The sequence below is a fragment of the Protopterus annectens genome, chromosome 6.part1 (assembly GCF_019279795.1).
Source record: "Protopterus annectens isolate FY-2018-M chromosome 6.part1, PAN1.0, whole genome shotgun sequence".
Classification (NCBI taxonomy): Eukaryota; Metazoa; Chordata; order Ceratodontiformes; family Protopteridae; genus Protopterus; species Protopterus annectens.
The window spans coordinates 485,391,120-485,412,177 of NC_056738.1; the positions used below are offsets into that span (position 1 = coordinate 485,391,120).

Below are 21,058 nucleotides of genomic sequence, written 5' to 3' on the forward strand. Positions count from 1 at the left end.
GGAAGTCCATAGAACATATTCAATGTCCTTCTGACCAACAAGGAAGAAGGACTGCACTCTGACTATATGGAAAATTTGTTTTGGGAGTCTAGTAATTTGAGCCACATAGAAATCCAGGATATACTTTGTTTTATGTGGAATGAAAAAGAATATGAAGCAATAATTAATGTCTTTCTGGTTTGATGAACCTCTTGGAAGACTCTTTCTAACGAGGTTTAACACTTTTTACTGGTCACAGTTTTGATGAGGTAGGGTGTTGAGCAATGGAAGAGAGAGGAACTAGTGGTGTATGAAAGGAAATGGTACAGCCTCTGATGGAATTCACTTGTCCTACAAGATGGATGGCAAGTGCAGGGAGAATGCAGTCCTTCACTCTACCTCCACAGTGAGGGGCAGGCAAGGCAGAGATTTAAGTGCTTTCTCCCCAGCACCAATGGTATCTATGCTACTACCAATTAGTCTTGCTTTAAGCCAAAGTTTGCTGGTTCCTCTCAGTTCACCAGCTGCCTTATTGTGGATGGCACTTTGACAACATAACTGATATAGGCACATATGCATCTGTGAAAACAGGGTTGGAGTTTCGAAGTTTTGCAAAAAGCTATGAGGATTATACCATATTTGTTCATGTTCTTAAGTTTCCCCTTAACCATAGTGGGATGAATTAAGTGGGTCTGTAAAAAGTGGCATTAAAGAAGGCTGCCTTAGCCATTCCTTGAAGATTTCACTGAAAGTGCCAAGTGTGACAGATGAGAGTGATGTAAGCAGCTGCCCTATCAACACTAGCCACTGAAATGAGTGCCAGGCATATTGTGAAGTTGAAGTGGAGGACAGGCTCAGTCAGTGAGCATAGCTTATTCTTGAGGCTTCTAAATGGGAACTGTTCCAGTGATTGGGAAAACTTGTCAGCAATGCCTCACTGGAAGCTTAAATATACATCACTCAAGATCTTTTAGAAGGGTGGACGTTGAGCTCTACAGAATACAGACCTTAAGAGGTACTGTAGCTGCATAATGGTCAAGTGCTGTGACAGAGTCTGACATGGCAGTCTGCATGCAGCAATTCCAAACCCTAGGACAAAAGTATATTTTCTGGCCTCTTTGGAACAGGTACTACAACATAAAATTCTTCTCTTACATCACCATCATCACCTCCCTTTTCCTCTTTCTACAAGGGGTCAGGTTATGTCAGCTGTTACCATCTCTGTCTCTCTCTCTCTCTGTTCCTTGCCACTTTCCTTCTTCGACAGTCATGCCTGACTGCCACAAGTCTTCTCACACAATCCATCCACTTCTTTGCTGGATACCTTAATTTCCTCTTGCCTTCTTCCTGTGTGTCTCATGTCTTCACCAGATTATCTCCTGCTTTTCTGCACATGTCCAAATGTGCTCTCTTTGACCTTTTCTGCAATAAAAGCTACCTTGGCTTCTGCTCTTATGTCCTCATTTGTCCCACAATGTGCATCTTGCCTCCCATCTCAGGCACTTCACCTCTAACTTCCTCTATTGCTCTACCTTTACTTGCAATCTTTTTGTACCACACAAGTGTACTGGTCGCACCACAGTTTTGTAAACCTTACCCTTCAGTTTCTTTGGCATTCGTCTGTCATACACTACCCCTGACACTTTGTGGCAGTTGGCTGCAGCCCCTCAAGATTCTAGCTGTGATCTCCTCATTCAGACTTCCCTTCTCCTCAATCACCCATCCCAGATACTTGAAGCCACCCCTGTTCCACCATTTTATTCTACCTTAATTCTCAACATATTCTGATTTTCCCCATTTGCTGCCATTACAACTTTCTTATTTGTACTCAGTTTCATCCCATGTGTCTGCAACACAGGAGTTCATGCTCAGAGACTGCCTGAACGCCACATCTTCTGCTTAAAGCAATTTTTTTAAATCTTTCCTCTCTAACCTGTTTGCCAATATATTCCATCACCACCACTCCCACTGGGAACCTCTCGGAGACCAAAGCACCATTTCTACTGGAGTCATTGGGTCCTTGTGCAGTGCCTGCACCAACTAATTCTACCAAAGTTTCTGGGACTTTGAACCAGAGGACTACCTAAATCAGCTTGATTTTGATGTCATCATATGCTTTCTCCAAGTCTACAAATGCCCAGTCGGACTCTTTCCTCATCTCTAGCATTTTCTCAAGTATCTGTCTCACCACTAATGTCTGGTCAGTTATGCTGAATCCTAATTTGAATCCAAACTGCTCATCTCCCATCTTAAATTTCTACTACACTGCATATTCATTTCTCAACCTCTCCAGAAGTTTAATTAAATGTGATAAAGAGTCTGATACCTCTATACTGCATACAGTTGTGAATGTCCCCTTTGTTCTTGAACACTGGCACTAGTATATTTATTCTCCAGTCATCTGGGATACACCTTTCCTCTCCACACTGCTAGGAGTATCCTCAAAAGCCATTTTTCCTGTCTCACACACCATCTTTATTATATCTGCTGTGATCTCATCTGAACCTACTGCTTCCTCAGACTTCATTTTCATTAATCATGTTCTTACTCCTTCTAGGGTGGGCTCCCCCCTCTTTTCATAACAGGCTGAATCTAGGGCAGTACAGCTTCTGTGCAGTTTCCTTCATTCAGAAGCTGATGGAAGTACTCCATCTGACTTTGGATGTCCTGTGCACTGGTGAGCAAGTTGCTGTTGGCATCCCTTATGAACAGTGTCTGACTATGTTCTCTCTTTTCTTTGCCTTGCAACCCAATATAGTTTTTGTGCAATCTATTGAGTCACTTTCCAGAAGCTAGTATAGTGCCTCTGATGCCTTGTTCTTTGCTATTGCAACTCCTCTTAGCCCTTTGTTAGCCAACCAGTATTTTTTCCCTGGTCCATCTTTTCTGTCTCCCAGTTTTTCTTGCACCCCTTTCTTTTGACGACTGCCTGGACTTCTACATTCCACCACCAGCTTTGTGTGTGTACAATATTTCCATACCTGGCTTGGCCACCAATTTGTTCTGTAGTCCTCACACATGCAGTTTTGAGGCACTGCCATTCTTCATCTCCATCCAATACTTTCTCTTCTTCTTGAGGTGCTACAGACCTGAGTAATTCCTTGAACTGTTGTGCTTTCTCTCCAGTAAAGTTATGGTCTTCAGCCTGGTCTCCGTGGACCTTGGATCCTTCATGGACTACCGCTTGCAGCTGACTGTGGCAATCAGTGGGTTACGTGGTGGGTTAATATTTGCTTCCTTTGGGATGACTTTGCAATCACTGATTCTACCCCAGTGCCCTTTCCTTGCTAGAAGGAAGTCTACCAGAGTTGCATGTTGGCTACTCCTGTATGTTATCTTATAACTGTCTCTCTCTCTGACTTAACTGCTTAACTATGTGTTGGTCACTATCAAGCCATTTGCCTGATGTCGAGTGGCCTCTACTTTACTCCTGCTGCCCCTCTCATGTGGACCCAAGCAGACCTCGTATCCTATTCTATCTTTCACAAGTGTGTGCAGTTCACCCATTACCAACACTAACTTCATGTTGTCCTGCTTTATCTAATAGGCCCGGCAACAACTGTCTGAATTTCCTCATTTTCACAAACCTACTGTGAGACATGGGACAGTAGTCAATCTCAGCCTATCATTACATTGCAGTCTGCCTGGCATGAGTCTGTTACTAATTCTGATAACACTCCTCACCAGCTAGTAGCTTACTGACCCATGGCAGCTAGGCTTTATGGCAGGCACACACTGGCCAGTAGGGGCACATGCATTTCCCCCCACCATTCACTTGGCACCCTGGCTGAAGTAGGCTGGGTCAACCCCACTTATCACCGGCAAAAATCCATGCTCATTTGGTGGCATTAATCAATAAGGCTGAATCACCTGCAGACATATTTTACACAGTCGAGTGGCTAGTGCTACCATGGCATGCAGTCTGATTAGTTTTCTCCCTTCCCAAGGATACTGTGCACCACAGTACCCTTCCCAAGGATACTGTGCACCACAGTAGATACTGAAAGTAGTTTGTGTACATAACTCTTCCCCTATAGGTCATCATCTTTTGTTTGATGCTGCCCACAACTCCATTCTTGGGCAAGTTTGAGATAGAAACACTCATCATGTTTTTTGGGAGGTGGGAGTAGCCCCACAGAGACACAAGGAGAATATGCAAACCTCACACAGACATTGGCCCGAAGTCAAGACTGAACCTTGTACCTTGTGCATGGGCTGTAAAGACCTTAACCATTATGACAAATTTTGTCTTCTCATACAGTTATGTCAATAAAAGCCATCTTAAATCACCAAGATGAATCACCTAGGTGGAGAGCAGAGGGGAGTTGAAAGGTCTCTGGCAACTTCACCTACAGATATGTCATTTTAGTCAATAGGGTATCTTACTTATGCTTCATTTCCAGAAGCACTATGAATGTGGAAATGTTGGGGGGGGGGGGATGAATGCCATTGCATCTGAAAAAAGAAGCCATACTAGCTCCATAAACAAAGGCTGATCCTGCAAACTACCAGAAAAGATAAGACAGGTCTGATCTTTTGAAGTTTAGAAGATAGCAAAAACGGAACTACATGTACATTTTTTTCAACAGAAGCATAACACAAAATGAAGAACTCTGATGTGGTTTCATTCTTTTGCATAGCTGATGAGCAGGAAGAGATATACAACGCTAGCTGGCACAGCATTCTAGATGAAAAGGAAAGGTCATTTGTCCTAGAAAGTTTCAGAATTTCAGCTCCACTAGGTAAGAAGGATGGTCCTCCTCATACAAACACACCGTATTTGTATGCCACAGCATCTAGCCAACCACACCCATACAGCTAAAAATCCTTTAAACAACCAAATCATGTCTGTACAAAACCTACAAATACCTGCAAAGTTCACCTGGACCAAAGTCTTTAACCTTCTACATTATGTTAAGACTAAGATATCTGCAAATTCACAAGCCACTTAGCAGTTGAAACATGAAAATCCATAGTAAAAAAAAAATCCTGAAGCCACAGCTAGAATGTACCTTTTCCTCTAGCTGCTATAGGCAACCCAGACAAAAAACATGGGTGCAAACAGCACAAAACAAATTCTATAGATTTATTATTTTCAGACTGAGGGACCCACTACTTCATACTCTTAGCAATAACAAATATGCTGCCTATAACACTTCACTCAGCCTACTTCTTTGCAACCAGTCTAGCTCTGTAGCCCAGAGTGACTGAAACCTAACTGTGATCCAGGTAACTGGGGCGCATCCCAGGACAATCAGAGGAGTGGAAGAGGTGAAGGGTCATGGCCAGCTGCTTCTCCCAGGGCAGGGTGGTGTGTTGCAGTATGATATCGGTGGTGGAGGGCTGCATTGTTTCTATGAGGGAATTGGGGAGGCGGGGACAATGTACTAAACTTGAAGTTTGTTAAGAATGCAAAAAGGTTGCATCAAGGCCTTCCCAAACTGTGAAATTCACCACTGTCTAACTAAAGGACCTCTTGTGAGGCATCAGTAAATTCTGAATGAGCTTGTCCACTATAGGCATGTCCTGAATAGGGATATGCGCTGTGCTAGCATGACCCATTCAGACAGTTGCACAGTGTCATGACAGATGGTGTAGGAAGGAGCTCCACCCTATTTGCTGATGTACCAAATGACAGCTTATTGTCAGAGTGGCATGAAGTCACACCTCTGAGAGAAGGTCCTATAGAACCTGCAACATTAGGAGGACTGCCCACATCACATGATCCAACAGGCTTACTGTTGTCACCAGGCCCCCTGGACCACCTGCCCCAAACAATGTACCCATACACTAGAGCACTTGTATCCATAACAATCACACTGAGGAAGAAGGGAACAAAGAGACAGCCTTGAGAAACACTGTATTGGTGAAGCCACCATGGAAGATGTTAATGGCAAACTTCTGAGATATGAATCAGAAGGAGTACAATGCATATTTTGATTCAGCTGTATAACATTCATCTGATACTGTGTAAATATGACCAAGACTGTTTCTGCCATCAGAACATGAACGTTGAAGGACACACCGGTTATCCCTTTGGAAGGCAAATGGATAACATTGGAATGAAGGCTTGAGATTCAATTTGAAGGAAGACTGGCTATACAGGTTCTGGTATTCAGGGGACATCCATTTTAGATCTGGACAGTGACTGCTCCAGCTGGGACTCTATGTTCTCTGAAATTTAACAAAGGCCCTGAACATAACTCTTGCTGAAATCCTCTGGAGAGATGGAGTCAGCTAGCCTTGAACCCTACTGACACTTCAATTCCACGATTTCCCCAAAATTTTGGACTTGGTTGAGGGAATACTGTGGAAGCTTCCCCTTCCAATTAGAATCCAGGGTGGTGGACTCTAGAAAGTCAATGTGCTTTCTTTTGCAACTCCTTTTTTTAAGCATGCTTATGGGAGCTTCATCCAAGTATGAGGAAGAGGAATCTGTTCATGATACTGCAGATTTGTACCTGCAGGCTTCCACTCCTGTGCCCCTCTTGGGAGAAGATGACAGGACCAACATTTTACCTTGAGGGCATCCTGAGGTGAGGCAGATGACTTGTCTCCAAAAACATCTCAACTAACCCTCTGAGACTCCAGAATGACTGATAGAGTGGAGGCCCACATCAAGACAGATAGATTTGCAGAAGACTGGACTAGGTCTCAGAGAGATGGAGGACAGCACCAAGGATGGCTTCTGAAAGCTTTGAATACCAAGATTTTTATATTCTGATCGTGGCCCTGAAAATATCTATGTGGAACACTGTCATTGGCATAGAAAAGCTCTACAAAGAGGCCATTGGTTCAAAATGGGACCTCTATGCTGAAGTGATGGACTGCAACAGTGCTAACTTGCACAAAGGGCATTACCTCAAACTTCCAGTGATGAGACAGGGCACAGATAATGAGCAACAAAAGGGAAATCTTTATCTAGCTTCCTTGAATACTGAACGGGAAAAGATTATACCCATCTCCAATTTTACACCTTAGCAAGTGCCTTCATCTTCTTCTTCCAATCTACATGAAATGAGGGACAGACAGACCTTGAGAAACCACACAAGACAACCCTACCACAGAAGATTGTTCCTAGGAGGCTGTAGGGAGGATCTTCATGAGAGGAACCTTACAAGGGGATCATATAGTGCATGTGGAGAAGACTTACTAGATTCCATAACGTTCCAACAGTTGTAAAACTTTCTCTTCTCCTTTCTAGTTTTTGAAGATTCAGACAGTACCAAACCCTTAAGAAACAGTTTGCTGTTCCCTTCTTACAAAGTTTGAGACCTAAATATATGTCACAAATGTCACAACTAGGTTCTAGCTGTTCCTCCAGGCAAACCACACTACATGCAACTGTGTGTGTGTGTGTGTGGGGGGGGGGGGGTTCTGAGGAGTCATCTTGTGCTCACATGCACAAACATGAAGTCTTGTCCTTATCCAGAGCCACAGGAACAAAAACAGCCAAAACTAAGCAACAGCTATAGTCAAAATGGTAATGTAAAATATTTACTAAATGCTATTTTTGCAAACATTACAACTCGCTACAAACACCGCAAACTGCCTTAAACCTAGACAAGCAAAACAGCTGAACTACTTCCAAAATGTTGACCTGGCCTGAAACACAAGAGGAATAAACTCTACAAATTCAATGACAATTTTTATCAAACTGCAAATTTGAACCCCCCCCAAATGGAAAGATCTGTTCCAAAAAAAATCAATTAATTTGATTAAAGAGAAACTTTCCTCCACAAATGGTAAATTAAGCCAAAAAAAAATCAAGTAAGCCCAGGATTCTCAGTGCAATCTCCAAAAACATTCTAGCGAGAAAGGGAGATGTGGTGCATTCATTATGGGAACTATTGGAAGAGTTTTAGAGTCCGAGAAAGTATTAACATTGCCAAGTCAGTGCTGCTTGTGACTAAACAGTCCTAGAACTGAAGGAGGATAACTCGATAGTGTAAAAAGGCAGTTTAGAAACAGCAAAAACTAAAGATGATATGGGATACTGTTACCGTCATAAGAGTTCATGTCAACCACTGGAGAAACAGTGCAAGGAATATATCACTGGAAAAATGAGCCTAATCAGTTAACAATACAGATGCAAGAGTCCTCCCAAAAGAAAAAAGGACACCATGACCTTTGTCACTCACCCGCTCATAAAAAACATACAAATAAAAATATTACTTTTCATAGATTTCTTGGAAGATGTCTTTAAAGCGCCCATCGTATTTCTTCAAGATTGTGTTCTTTGTGCTCATGTAGAGAGGCAAACATTTAGTAAGAGCCATCTGGAAAGAGCTGTGAGCGAAGTCAGTGATGGACTTGTCTGTATTATACATTCCGAGAGCCACACCACCACAGTCTGTAGGGGGAAATAAACAAGGTGAAAGACTAAACTCAATTATATTTAAGCAGAATACTCTATACCATTGACACAATCTTTCTTAGCACTTCAGTGAAGCACTGTACTTGAAGTACAGTTGCTTACTTTAAAAATTACAGCAGGTAGCAATGGCTGGTTATAACTACCTAACAGAGTAGTACAAAAACTAAGAGCAGCAGACAAAGTTTTGAAAAATATTAGGCAGCAACATGAATTCTCCTGACAAACAAGGAGAAAACTGGGTTTCTTATAGATTAAAATGTGACTATTGTTTCTTGAAGCATCAACTTCCACTACAACTGCCACAATGTCAGTAACTGCATGAAGACCATACATGGAGAGTCAGTCTACATTTTAGAAAATTGTGGAACAGATGACAGTTATCTGCCCCCCCACCCTACAGTTGGGTAAGGTTGCTGACTAAGCTCTCATAACAAAGCCATCTACTAGAAAACTATTACATGTTTGAAAGAATATAGTTCTGAAGGAAATCAGACTAAATTTTCCTTGCATTTTAAAACCTCAGCAATATGGTCGACAAAGATGAACTCTTAAAATAAATAAGAAAATCCTCTGCTATTAGTGCAACTGGTGTTTACCTTAAGCTCAACCAATATTTATTTGGTAAAGTTCTTGCATAAAACTTTTAGTGACTGCCTAGAACCAGGCACCTTTGACAAGAGTTTTAATGACTGTCCATTTTAGACCAGACTACAGAAGCATCCTTTCCAAACAGTTCTCTGCAGCTAAAGCAGAAGCTGACTCTGTTGCCATAACAACCAAACAAGTCATCAATGGTGTCAATGGATCATCACTTTTTACTAGCACTGCTTGATGCACTGGAACTCATGAACAAACATTGTTTGGAATGGAGAACACTTAGAACAGAACTATGCTCACTGCAATGAAAACAATGCTAATTTGTCCATAAATCTGCAACCATGGTCACGGGTACTTAACTTCCACTTGTAAATAGAGGTATGGCCAGGAATCTCATCATAACTTCTAGTCACTGGGGACCACGTTTGCACAACTAGGTTTTTTTTTTTTTTTTATTAACACCTTTATTGAATCATCATTTCTGGCAGACACATTTACATAAAAAGTAATCAAACTGTATTAACATGTTCACATTTACAAACATCATACTTCACAAATACTGCTACAAATCATATAATCTAAAGCAATATACATAAATTATTCAATTTCTGCCCTTTATTTTTTTAAGCAAGAAACATCCTCATCACTTACGACATAGACAATCATACATTTTAATAAATGAAAACAAACCACATTGACACAATTCTAGTTGCAAGCATTTTACATCACAATCCATACTGACTGACACTACAAGTTGCAAACATTAGACATCACTTATAATCCACCCAATCATTTTCAGTCAAACATTACATAGCTCATTTCAGTCCAGCCTTCTTTCAAACCTCATTCCTCCCCTGTATGTATTGCTCCCACAACTCCTATTTTACCTATATAGTTTGCACCTACCCTTTTCTAAAGATCTCAGCTCCAGTCATTTTATCTGTTATTATTTTCACTGCTTCTAGTACAGCTGGTTTAGATCGACTTCCATTTTTCTAGGAAATACTTTTTTGGCAGCCACCAGAATTAGACACAGCAGGGCCTTACCATGGCAAGGCAATTCCGATTCTGTATCATAGCTCAGAAAAATCATCTACCTTGTCACATCAATCTGCCCACGAAACATCTGACAGTGCATCCCACAGAGAATCCTTAAAGACCGCAAAACTCACTGCACTCCCAGAAAATATGCTCCAATTACCTTTCTTCCCCATCACACCTCCAACATTTGCAGTCTACCAGAGGAAAAATTCTTGAGTCTACTTGGGATATAAAAATACCTATGTAAACATTTCCAAGCAAAAATCCTAAATCTTCTGGATTTTGTTGTACATTTGGTAGACATACATATATCCTCCTACTGTTTCTTTGTGAATTGCTTATCCAATCTCTTCCCGATCCTTTCTAACCTCCTCTGATTGTGTCATCACGCAATATTTTATGTGCTCTACTAATTATTCCTTTAATGGCAGCTTCTGTTCTATATCCTGTTACTCTACCAGTGCTGGTCTCATTTAGGAACTCCCCATTTCTTTCTCTTTGCCTACACTCTTGATCTCAATCCTTGGTAGGAAAGGCAATCTCTAACCTGCTGTCCAAATAAATTATTGGCGTCTTCCCATTCTATCATCTTTCCTCTCTAGCTATTTGCTCCCAATACCTCGGTTCCTTTGCCATTTTTCTCCAATGAACTCCATACCCCTCTTGCATATTGTCTATCTCCCTAATTGCAGTCATCCGTATAAGCAGAATCTCTTTTCTCCATTCCCATGCAGGCTTAGTTCTTAAGATGCTTTCTGCTACTTTATAGATGTAATATTCTGTATGATTGTTATTCTCCTTAAAGGCCTGCATCCAAAATGCCAGCCTCTCCTTGATGTCCATACACTCATTGCTGCAGTATTCTTAACAAATGTGATTCCCTGCAGTGTAAGCCTGAACATCCAGCCAGTCTACCAAAGACTACTTGTTGCTTTTAAAAGGTACTCTGAGCATCGCCAAAATGTTTCTTCCATAGCGTAGGGCATAAAGGTGACATTCAAGCCTACCATAATCAGGATTTCTTTGCCGCCTGTCTGAACATATTTTTTTACCACTAAACAATTTCTTAAAGGCGTCCTTAATATTGGACCTCCCAGGAAGCCTGTTCCTCCTCCCTGGGATCTTAAATTTTGTTTTGGAGAAGATGAAAACTACAACAAACTACAACATAGGAGGTAATCCCCTGAAATCTGAAGAAATAAGGGATCTAGGGACCCAAGTAGATAGTCAGCTTTCCTTTGATAACCATGTTGCCAAAATGGTTAGAAAATCCTTCTATGTGACCCATCTGATCACAAAAGGGTTCGTATCACGATCTAAGGATGTAATGGTGCCCCTCTACTCTTCCCTCATCAGACCCATTATTGAGTACAATGCACCAATTGGAATGTACCTGGCTAGACATCTCTAGCAGCTGGAGAGACCACAGAGGTACCTAATCAAGAGGATTACTGGCCTCAAACAGTTGCCCTATGCAGCACGATTGAAAAAGCTAAGACTGTTCTCTGTTGCATACCGCTTTCTCAGAGGTGATCTCTGTCTAACGTACAGAGCCATGTCCAACCCAGAATTGAACATGCTCCATCTTAGCAAAACCAAATCTACTCGAGCTACACACTCTAGGGATATAAACCTCAACACAACAATGAATAGAACATGCTGGAGGGATAGAGTCCCTTCGCAGAGACTTCCCTTACTATGGAACAGAGTCCCAATCTACATAAGACAGAGCCCCTCACTATCACTCTTCAAGAGGAACCTTGATGAGTGGATGGGTAACAGAAAGTTCACACCGGGGATCACACCAACAGCACTACTAGATAGGGGCCAAGGGTACTAGCTGCTAGTACAAGGGGTCTAGGGAACTACTAAAAGGGCGGTGAATACCGCACAATGTGGCTGGGCTAATATATGCCTTTGGGCAGATAGCCCAGTACCAACCTATGAACCTATGACTCAGGCTCCTTTTGAGACTGCCGCTTCAGTTTCCTTGCTACATTGTTCCTGGAAGGCTGTTCTTTTGTTAGCTCTTTACTTCTGCCAGATGGGTGTCTGAGTTGCAGGCCTTTATGGCTTGTCCTCCTCCTTTTTTGTCTTTCATGAGGACAGGGTGTCCTTGCGCACTAACCTTTCTTTTATACCCAAGGTGGTTAACAAGCTCTGACCGAATCAGTCTATTAATCTGCCTACTTTTCCCCTGTCCACAATCTGACTGTGAGAGGGTGATGCATACTTTGGACATGCACAGGCAACTCGGGTTTATTTGGATAAGATTAAGGCTATTAGAAAGCCTGATCAGTTTGTTTTTTTTCATCCTAGATCTTTGGGACTTGTATCCAAGAAAACTATTTCTTCTTGGATTTCTAAGGCTACTGCCTTTTGTTATATTTTTCATGGCAAGAGCCTTCCTTCTTCTGTTCTAATAGAGCTGTGGCTTCTTTGAGTACTTTTTTCAAGGGCTTAGATACTAATTCTATTTTTGGAGCAGCTACCTGGACTTCTGTGCATACCTTTACCAAGCACTACAAGTTGGATGATATCTCTAGAGCTGGTTTTGCTACTGCCGTTGTTCATGGCTATTTAGGGGGCTCTTCTGTGCCTTCCCCCTCCCAAATTTCTTCTTGAGCTTTGGCACTCTCCCATCTATTAAGAATACTGCAGCAGTAAATGTTAGAACATAGTACAGTTGTGTAAAATCTTACCATAACGGTAGATGTCCTTGCCTTTCAGCGCTGCAGTATTCGCTCCCTCCCTCCATCCCCCTAGTCTTTTGCCTTGCTGGATGTACAGGTTACCTCTTGGGTTTCTTGGACTGCACTCCTACTGGGACATTCAGTTCTGATTATGGTAGGCCTGAATATCACTTTTATGCCCTATGCTACACAAGGAGCATTTGGGTGATATTCAGCATACCTTTTAAAAGCAATAAGTGTCTGACAGACTGGCTGGACACTCTGGCTTCTACGGCAGGGAATCCTATCAGTTGATCATACTGCAGCAGTGAAGGCAAGGACATCTACGGTTATGATAAGATTTTACACAACTGTACTTCTGTTTCATCATCATCCCTTTTCCACTTTGAATTACAGTTTTTCTGCTTGTGCTATGTATAGGAGCCTTACCTGTGTAGCTCTGAAATACCCCTTCAAAATAGAGTAATCCCAATCCCCCTGTTCTATTGAAGACTCAGCTTATCCCATGCTTTCAGAGAACATTATCTCCTATCCAGTTTCTCTTTTCTATTTTTTTCTCCAGCCAGATCACACTCCACCAGACTGTAACCAATTTCACATTATCAGACTGCCTCCATGGAAACAAGAGTGCATAGCTAGCTTCTGAATTTAATTTCCATCCCAGACACCACAGACAGAGAGATCAGTACTTATTTTTCCCTAAACAGAAGCCAACAATTCATATGTTCAGACTTTCTTTCTACTTTACGGAGTAACACATTCTGTATTTATGTATGAAACACAATGGTGTAACTGGCAGCCTTTCTGAGTGACCCCAAGCATTCGGCTCCCATCCCTGCTGACAGCTAGAAAAAGGAGAATCAGACTTGTCCCCTGCAGGTCCCATGTCAACAGCCTGAGTTTCATGGAGGATTGGGTCGATAAACTAGTGTTGCGAAGACAGCAATCAACTATATACATATAAATTATACATAAAAATTACACACACACAGTCCAGTTACCTGTTCAACATAAAAAATTAAAAAGAATTAAAAGCGGTAACCAGAATACATTACTGATGCACCCCTCATACCTTCTCAGTTTCATTACTGTAAGTGTACCATCTTCAAGTGTATCACCTAACCAAACAAGAATGATTAGCTTTTCACATATGTACATTTTTAAGGGTACACAGTAATTTTGAAATGAACTACATCATAGGCCGACTGTTTAGCACCAGAGAAATGAAACAGCAACTTGGTAAGTGAACCAAGTAACCTTGAGGTTTGGAAAGTACCGTAAATACTCTAAGTATCAGCAAATACTAATTCTGTCTTCTGCATGGGATGGAATGACCCAAGTTTCCAATACTGAACTCTATTATACATCTTTTTTTATTATGTTGTCTATATACCAAGAAAGTGGTCATAGTCATTGCAAAAAAAGTAGAAACAAATAAAATGTCTGCAGATCTAACTGCATTTATGTAATATGTCATACAACAATCTGCCCACTGTAAATAGAACTAGCCTTATATCATACAACAATTTGCACACTGTAAATGAAACTAGCCTAATGTCATTCTCAGTTATACAATATTGAACATCTGTGTATTTTAAAATGCCATTCTGGCAATGCTAGTAATAGAATAGTTTATGTAACACATAAATACGTGCATTTATACATATTCAGAATGTACAGTCGTACAGAGATGACATACTATACTACTTTTACTCATAATCAAGTATAAGTCTGTCAAACAGCACTAGTTTTATTCCATCACTTTTGCTCCGTCAGTAAGCCCTCACCTTCAAAGTCATGGACCACATACTGGATTCGTTCTCCGCCATTTTTTGGTGTGAAGAAGAGCTCCAGCTTTCCTGGACCAGGGACAACAAAATCTGTAGCTCTGTACTGAAGATGCACAAAAAGATGCAATCATTTTTGTATTTTTTTCCTTTCTAAGAATTAGACTTTAAACTGCAACATGAATTCCTACACATTAACAGAAAAAAAAAAAAACAAGTGTACTAATATCATGCAATATACATTTAATATTTTTTAAACAATTTTCATTTATTAAATATTACATAAATTACTCAGTTCCTGTATCCTTTAAACCCCCACCTTGTCCTCCTAAATATAATTATGTATTATGTTCAGAAATTCAATTTCTATGAAATGTACCTTTGCTAAATATCCTGCCTCCACTTCTTATAGCCTCTACAAATCAAAATCCAGAACTTCTGTAATAGTTGGTATCGATTTTGATTTCCATTTGCTAATAAATTTCTTTGTTGGCAAAAATCACCATTAAACATAAGGCTGTGCTCATGGCCGGCCTTAGGCAAAGGCCAACTAGGCGGCCACCTAGGGCGCCGGTGTAGCAGGGGCACTTTTCCAGTATTTATTTGGTGTAGGCAGACCAGGATGGGGGCACCAGGTAATGTGTTGTGGGGCCCATGGAGCTGTTTTGCCTAGGGTGCCAGTTGACCTAGGGCCGCTCCTGGCTGTGCTACGTCTAGGCAACAGAGATACTATATCCCAGCTCAAAATAATTTCCTTAGTTACTACCATTTTCCCTCAACATGCCTGTCAGAGTACTCTAAGGAATATTTAAAGTTTGCCAACTCCTTACATTCCCAAAACATGGCTGCATTGTTTACCGCTATAATATTTGTTTAATTTGTTTCACCATCATTTAATTTTATATCCTAAAAAGATAAGTCGCAAAATGTTCTACAACACTAAAATGCCCTTTTCTGGATTTTCCAAGAATAAGACTGTATCAGCCTTCTAAGATGGCTGCACACTGATAAACAGCTTAATTTCAACTCTCCCAGTGTGAAAGCAGAAGCTAAGAAATAACAGCCAGTGACTTTGCCATTTTTGGTAAAATTCAGTTACTGGGTATTAAGTACACTGTCTATATGCCAGTAACGAAGACACGGAGAACCAGAAAGAAAATCAACCAGAAAATCTAAAGAGAAAACCCTGGCTAGGAAGAATAGTGTAGCTGTTCAGCAAAAAGCAGTTCAAGCTTAAGCTTTGGCATAAAAAATGGCTTCCAATGATTTAGAGGAAATGATAAATCAAATGTACTCAGAGGTGATTAAAATAAATGAAACACTGAAATAAAAGAATACAGAAGCTCAAATAACAAGGCTGGAAAAACAGAGCAGGTTTTAAGAGGTTATTCAGATACTGAAAAAAAAGTTAAAAGGCTGGCAGTTTCAAAAAATGGTAGAGTTATAAGACAGAGTAAACGGGAAGGAACAGACTATTAATTTTATGAGAGCACAGATAAGCAACCTGACTGGTAATCCACAGCAGGAGTTGTTAATTGAAAGGATACATTGACAGTTTTTCCTAAACCTGGCCATAAGAAGGCAGCCAAGACCTATTAGTAAAGATGCAATCATACTTGCAGAATTAGTTGATCCTGACAAAATGTGACAGAAGGGAAAAATATTAAAACTGGAAGACAGTAGAGTGTTTGTGAAAAATGATTATTCACTTTACACCAGGCAGAAGAAAGCAAATATATCCAGCAATCAGTGAACATACAGAGGGAAGTGAACAATCTGTATCCAGCTATCTTCAGATCATTTTTCATGAAGGATCAAAGGCATTTTTGGATGCAGAAAAGGCTAAGGAGGAAATAAAGTTTATCCAAATAAATTGAGTCAGCAAAATAAGGAGTCTCTGTTTCTCATTCTTCTGACAATAAAGCTCGTAGAAGGAGACTTTCCCAGTGAAACCTTTTCCAGTGTTCCAAAAGCAAATGCTTGAGAAACAGAAAAAAAAAATACAGTGGTTGAAGAGGAAAAAAAAATCAGGAGTATCCTGGACTTGAACCAGATTCTGGTGTTGGGAAATGTATATAAACAGCAACACTGAAATTAATGAATAAATGAGACTATAAAGCATCAATCACATTTGTGAAACATGGCTTTTCAAGTAAAAGTGGCTGAAAAAGACGGGACTTTTTGTTGACTTTGTTAAACTTGTGGGTAGACTGTACAGCATATACCCCACTTGTCATTAATATTAAGAAGGACTCTTAAAAAAAGGCAAAAAAATAAAATAAGTAAAATAATTTTTGTTCTTATTAAAAGACATAATGATACAAACTGCATGTTATATATAATAAAGCAGTATTGTGTAGCTGAGAGTATTTTAAATAAAGGGGTGTTTTCAGTGACTGTTGAATGTGTTAAAAATATCAGACAAGTACTTTTTTTTATTTTTTAAGAAATATAGGCGTTACAGTATAACAAGAGAAGGGTTGGACAAAAGAAAGTTAAATGTTATGCTGTGATCCTGGGCAGCTGATCCTGGGCAGCTGATGTGGGGTTTATAACTGCACATATTATAATACATGTAGAATTAAGATATTTCTCTTATTTTTACAAGGGTGAATGTCAAAATTACTGCCCTTGGCTTACACTACAACCAAGTGTTTTTGTAAGAATGTATGGAAATTGCCAGGTTTTCTACATCTAAGATATTAGCTTGTTTTTCCCCCCTTAGAAAATGTTCAGTGGGAGTCAAGATGTCTGCAGCTGAACTCAGTTGTACATTCTGCTCTCAGTAAAAACTATAAAGATTCATTGCAGACTACTTTTACATAGAGACAAACAGTCTGCAGGTATAAGCAATTAATCCTTAGAGTTCCGAGCATTTCTTTAAGTGTTGCATTGCCCTTAGCACAGGTGCAGTCCAAAAATCTTCTTGGCCTCATTTCACTCTATTACCTTTCCTTCCCTGGTTTTCTCCAGTAAATTCCAGCCTCTTGCCCATTTTCAATGCCCCTATTTACAATCATCTGAATTGTTGACATCATCTTTCTCCATTCCATTGTTGGCAATACTTCCTGCTACATTAAATATGATGTTCTGTACAGCTGGTGAAATTCTCCTAAAGGGCAGAATCCACAATCTCTCGCTCACTCTCCCCCTCTCAGCCCCCACTCTCCCCCTACCCTCTCACTCTCCCCTCCCCCTCTCCTTTTGATTGTTGTTGGCTTGAATGGCTATTTTAAGCTCATTTTTAGCTTTGGTAAAAGTTTTTAAACTCCCGAGTTGTTTGCTTATTTCGATGACATGGGCTCCATCACTCTAGGGATTACTGTTCTGAAAGAGGTATGGGCCTCCTCACAACTGATTACATGTACAGATCTGCAATCTTAGAACTGCATACATATCTGCTAACCTCACAAGACCCAAATGTAGACAAAGTATTAAAACATAAGGAGAATAAGTCTATGATGACTTCCCTGCTTACTTTAGCAGAAGCATATTGGTGTCAAGCAGGAATGGAAATCAACCAGAAGTACACAAGTCAGGCAGTAACTGAATGTGCCAAAAAAAAAAAAAACAGAAATATAAAGTGAAGGATCAGAAGAAAAGGCAAGAAATATGGAAAATGCATAAATATAGTTGCAAGCGTAGAAAACTATTGAACAACCTCATGCTGATCAGGATCAGACAAGGAATGTTTAAGAAGTGAATTACCACAATATGAAAAGGTTAATATTGGCGGCCCAAGATAGTGGACTATGTACATGTTGGTTTACTAAGTCCAATGAACATGTGAGAGAAATAGACAAATGTAGGTTTTGTAAAACAGAAGTGGAAACAGTTTGACATGGTATTGTTGGTCGTAATACAATAACGGCAGAAGGACTGTATACTGAAAGACAATAATGTGGCAAAACTGTTGCATTGGAGACTGTGCAAACACTATAGGACTGAAGTAAATGAAAAGCACTGGAAAAATGAGCAACAAAGCATTATAGAAAATGATAAAGTTTATATCACATGGGATTACCCATTACAAACAGCTCAAAAAATAAATGCGAGAAAAGCAGATATAGTAGTCTATGAAAAGACGACAAAAGTAACATTGATCATTGAAATTGCTACACCTAGTGACTACAGTGTCTTGCATACAGAGAGAGAAAAAGTGATAAAATAAATCAGGATTTGCAGGCAGAAACAAGGGCAATGTGGAAGGATACCCAGGCAGTTCCAACAACAGTAGGATCAATGGGTCTTAAAAGAATTTACAATGATACTTCGATATGTTACAGACACGTTACTCAGTATGAACTGCAGGAAGAGTTGTTACTCGACACATAGCGGGTGCAGAGAAGAGCATGTCTGGATAACAAAGACAGAAACAATACTAATTTCATGAACTTTAACCATACTTCCTTTTACTGTAAAGCTTGTTGATATTACAGTTTCCTACTGGGAGGTTGTTTCTTATGCTACCTACCTACAATGAAAAGCAACACGACTGTCATATGCTTAACTTTTATAGAAAGCTTAAGCTCATTTAAATAATCCATTTTTATTTTAGTCTCTTTTGTTTTAAGTCAGGACCATAGCTGTGAAAACCAGCTTTGAGTCCCACTGAGCCAACAGTTGCATAAATAAAATAATAAAAAACAATGTCTCTCAGAAATTACACTGAAGATACAATGGATTTAAAGAAGCCAAGCAAAAAAAAAAAAACTGAAAACTACATACATTTTGTTTCAGCACATCTCAGTGAATGAACATTTGTTTTCTGAATTCACTGACCCAGGGAGGAAAAAAAAAAAAAAACCCACGCGACAGTTCATTTGTTTTTGCAAAAGCCACACAATAACTACCAAGCTGCAGTTTAATGCTGTACAATCAGGGAATGATTATTTAAATATATGCAAATCAAGAGTGTATTAATCACTAGTAAATTAGTATTATAAGGCTGTAACTAGACAATAATGCTACTATCGTTGTGCTGACGTGTCTCCTTCACAGTCCAAGATGTTAAAGCATGAAAAGCATTTCATTAAGAAAAGTTAGTATAGGCAACCTCAGAGCACCTTACAGTTTCTGAATCCAGAATTACAAACCTAAGAAAGTTTAAAAACAGTTTCCTAGCTGTGTTTAAGGATGTTTAAACAAACTATATTAAATTATAGCGCTTCAAAATCATTTAAAAGTGGCTTTTTTTTTTTTTTAAACTTTTCCCTTACTAAAACAGCATAAAGAAGCCTTCTGGTTTATAAAGTGACTTAAATGTGTGGCAAGATTATGCATATAGTAGAGCAGTACCAAACCTTCCTGTAATTTTGACTGTTAACAGTTCAGATCATCAAAACTATCCACTTTCTAAATAGGCAGTGTCATATTTTAAAGAATACAAGATATTCAGGATAGCAGAGGCAGACATGTACATTAGAACAAAAATACAATAAAATAAAATGCAATAGATATGCAGCCTTACTTGGTCCCCATAAGCATGACGGCCAATAATGATGGGCTTGACCCATCCAGTCACCAGCCGAGGAATGTTCTTACAAATGATAGCTTCTCTGAACACTGTGCCACCCAGTATGTTACGAATTGTGCCATTGGGAGACTTCCACATTTTCTTCAGTTTGAACTCTTCTACTCTCTTTTCATCTGGGGTGATAGTAGCACACTTAATACCTACATTGTACTTCTTAATGGCTTCAGCAGCCTCAACAGTGACTCTGTCTTCTGTAGCATCACGATTTTCAATTCCTAAATCAAAGCTTAAAAAAAAAAAGAACATTCACTACAGTTTTACACATGTAAGCTGCATTTCAAAACCACCCTACCAAGAACATGTTATTAAAAATGCCACAGTCCATTTGTTTTCTTCCAGTTATGCAGACACTATATAGCACAGTTAACATTTGAAGGGAAAATGGGCAAAGGAGAGGCTGTGCTTCCCTGTTCCCTTGAATGCCAGTTTTCACTGGAGATTCTACATGGAATCTGTATCACAGGCAAGCACCCCCTAGCCTCCTCCTCCCGCATAAAGGACATATTGTCATTCCTCTCTTCCCAATCGGCCTCATCAGTGCAGAGACAACTAATCAAACTTGGATCAGAAAAGCTGCATTCAGGGCTTATCTGAAAGAAATGTCATAATACTTAAAAAGTACAAAGGAAGGATTTGTGAGAATTAAAAAGCACTCACATATATAAAAAAATATGTAATGCTTATGTTAATGAAAAGAAGTCAGAGGCACAAATTGCTTTATGAGATGGCCAGTTTCCGAATATTCCCTTTTCTCAGAGGTATGGTAATCTCAGAGTCAGTAATTATATGTTGGGGTGTGGTGGCCTTGCCCCCTGCAAAAACATATATACATACACATTCACACACACACATATACACACACACACACACACACACACACACACACACACAGAGAGAGAGAGAGAGAGAGGTCTACTTTTTTTGTTCTAAATTACATTATTTCGAACAAGAAAAGTACGGCCCCACACTGTAGTGCGATCTCGGAGTTGGTATATTGAAGTAGTAGGGGTGCTGTGCTATATGTGTGTATATATAAATACTATATATT

At 39.8% G+C, this 21,058-nt stretch overlaps 1 protein-coding gene across 2 annotated transcripts in view; it reads right to left on the reverse strand.

The window, feature by feature from the left end:
- IDH1 (isocitrate dehydrogenase (NADP(+)) 1) overlaps positions 1–21,058 on the reverse strand; it is a 385,831-nt gene that overhangs the window by 327,052 nt on the left and 37,721 nt on the right. For both annotated transcript variants that reach the window (XM_044075944.1, XM_044075943.1), the window contains exons 3-5: positions 19,945–20,236; positions 14,475–14,580; positions 8,155–8,332 (exon numbers count right to left, since the gene is read on the reverse strand). In XM_044075944.1, coding sequence (XP_043931879.1) covers positions 8,155–8,332; positions 14,475–14,580; positions 19,945–20,236 — 576 coding nt within the window. The remainder of the gene's footprint in view (positions 1–8,154; positions 8,333–14,474; positions 14,581–19,944; positions 20,237–21,058) is intronic.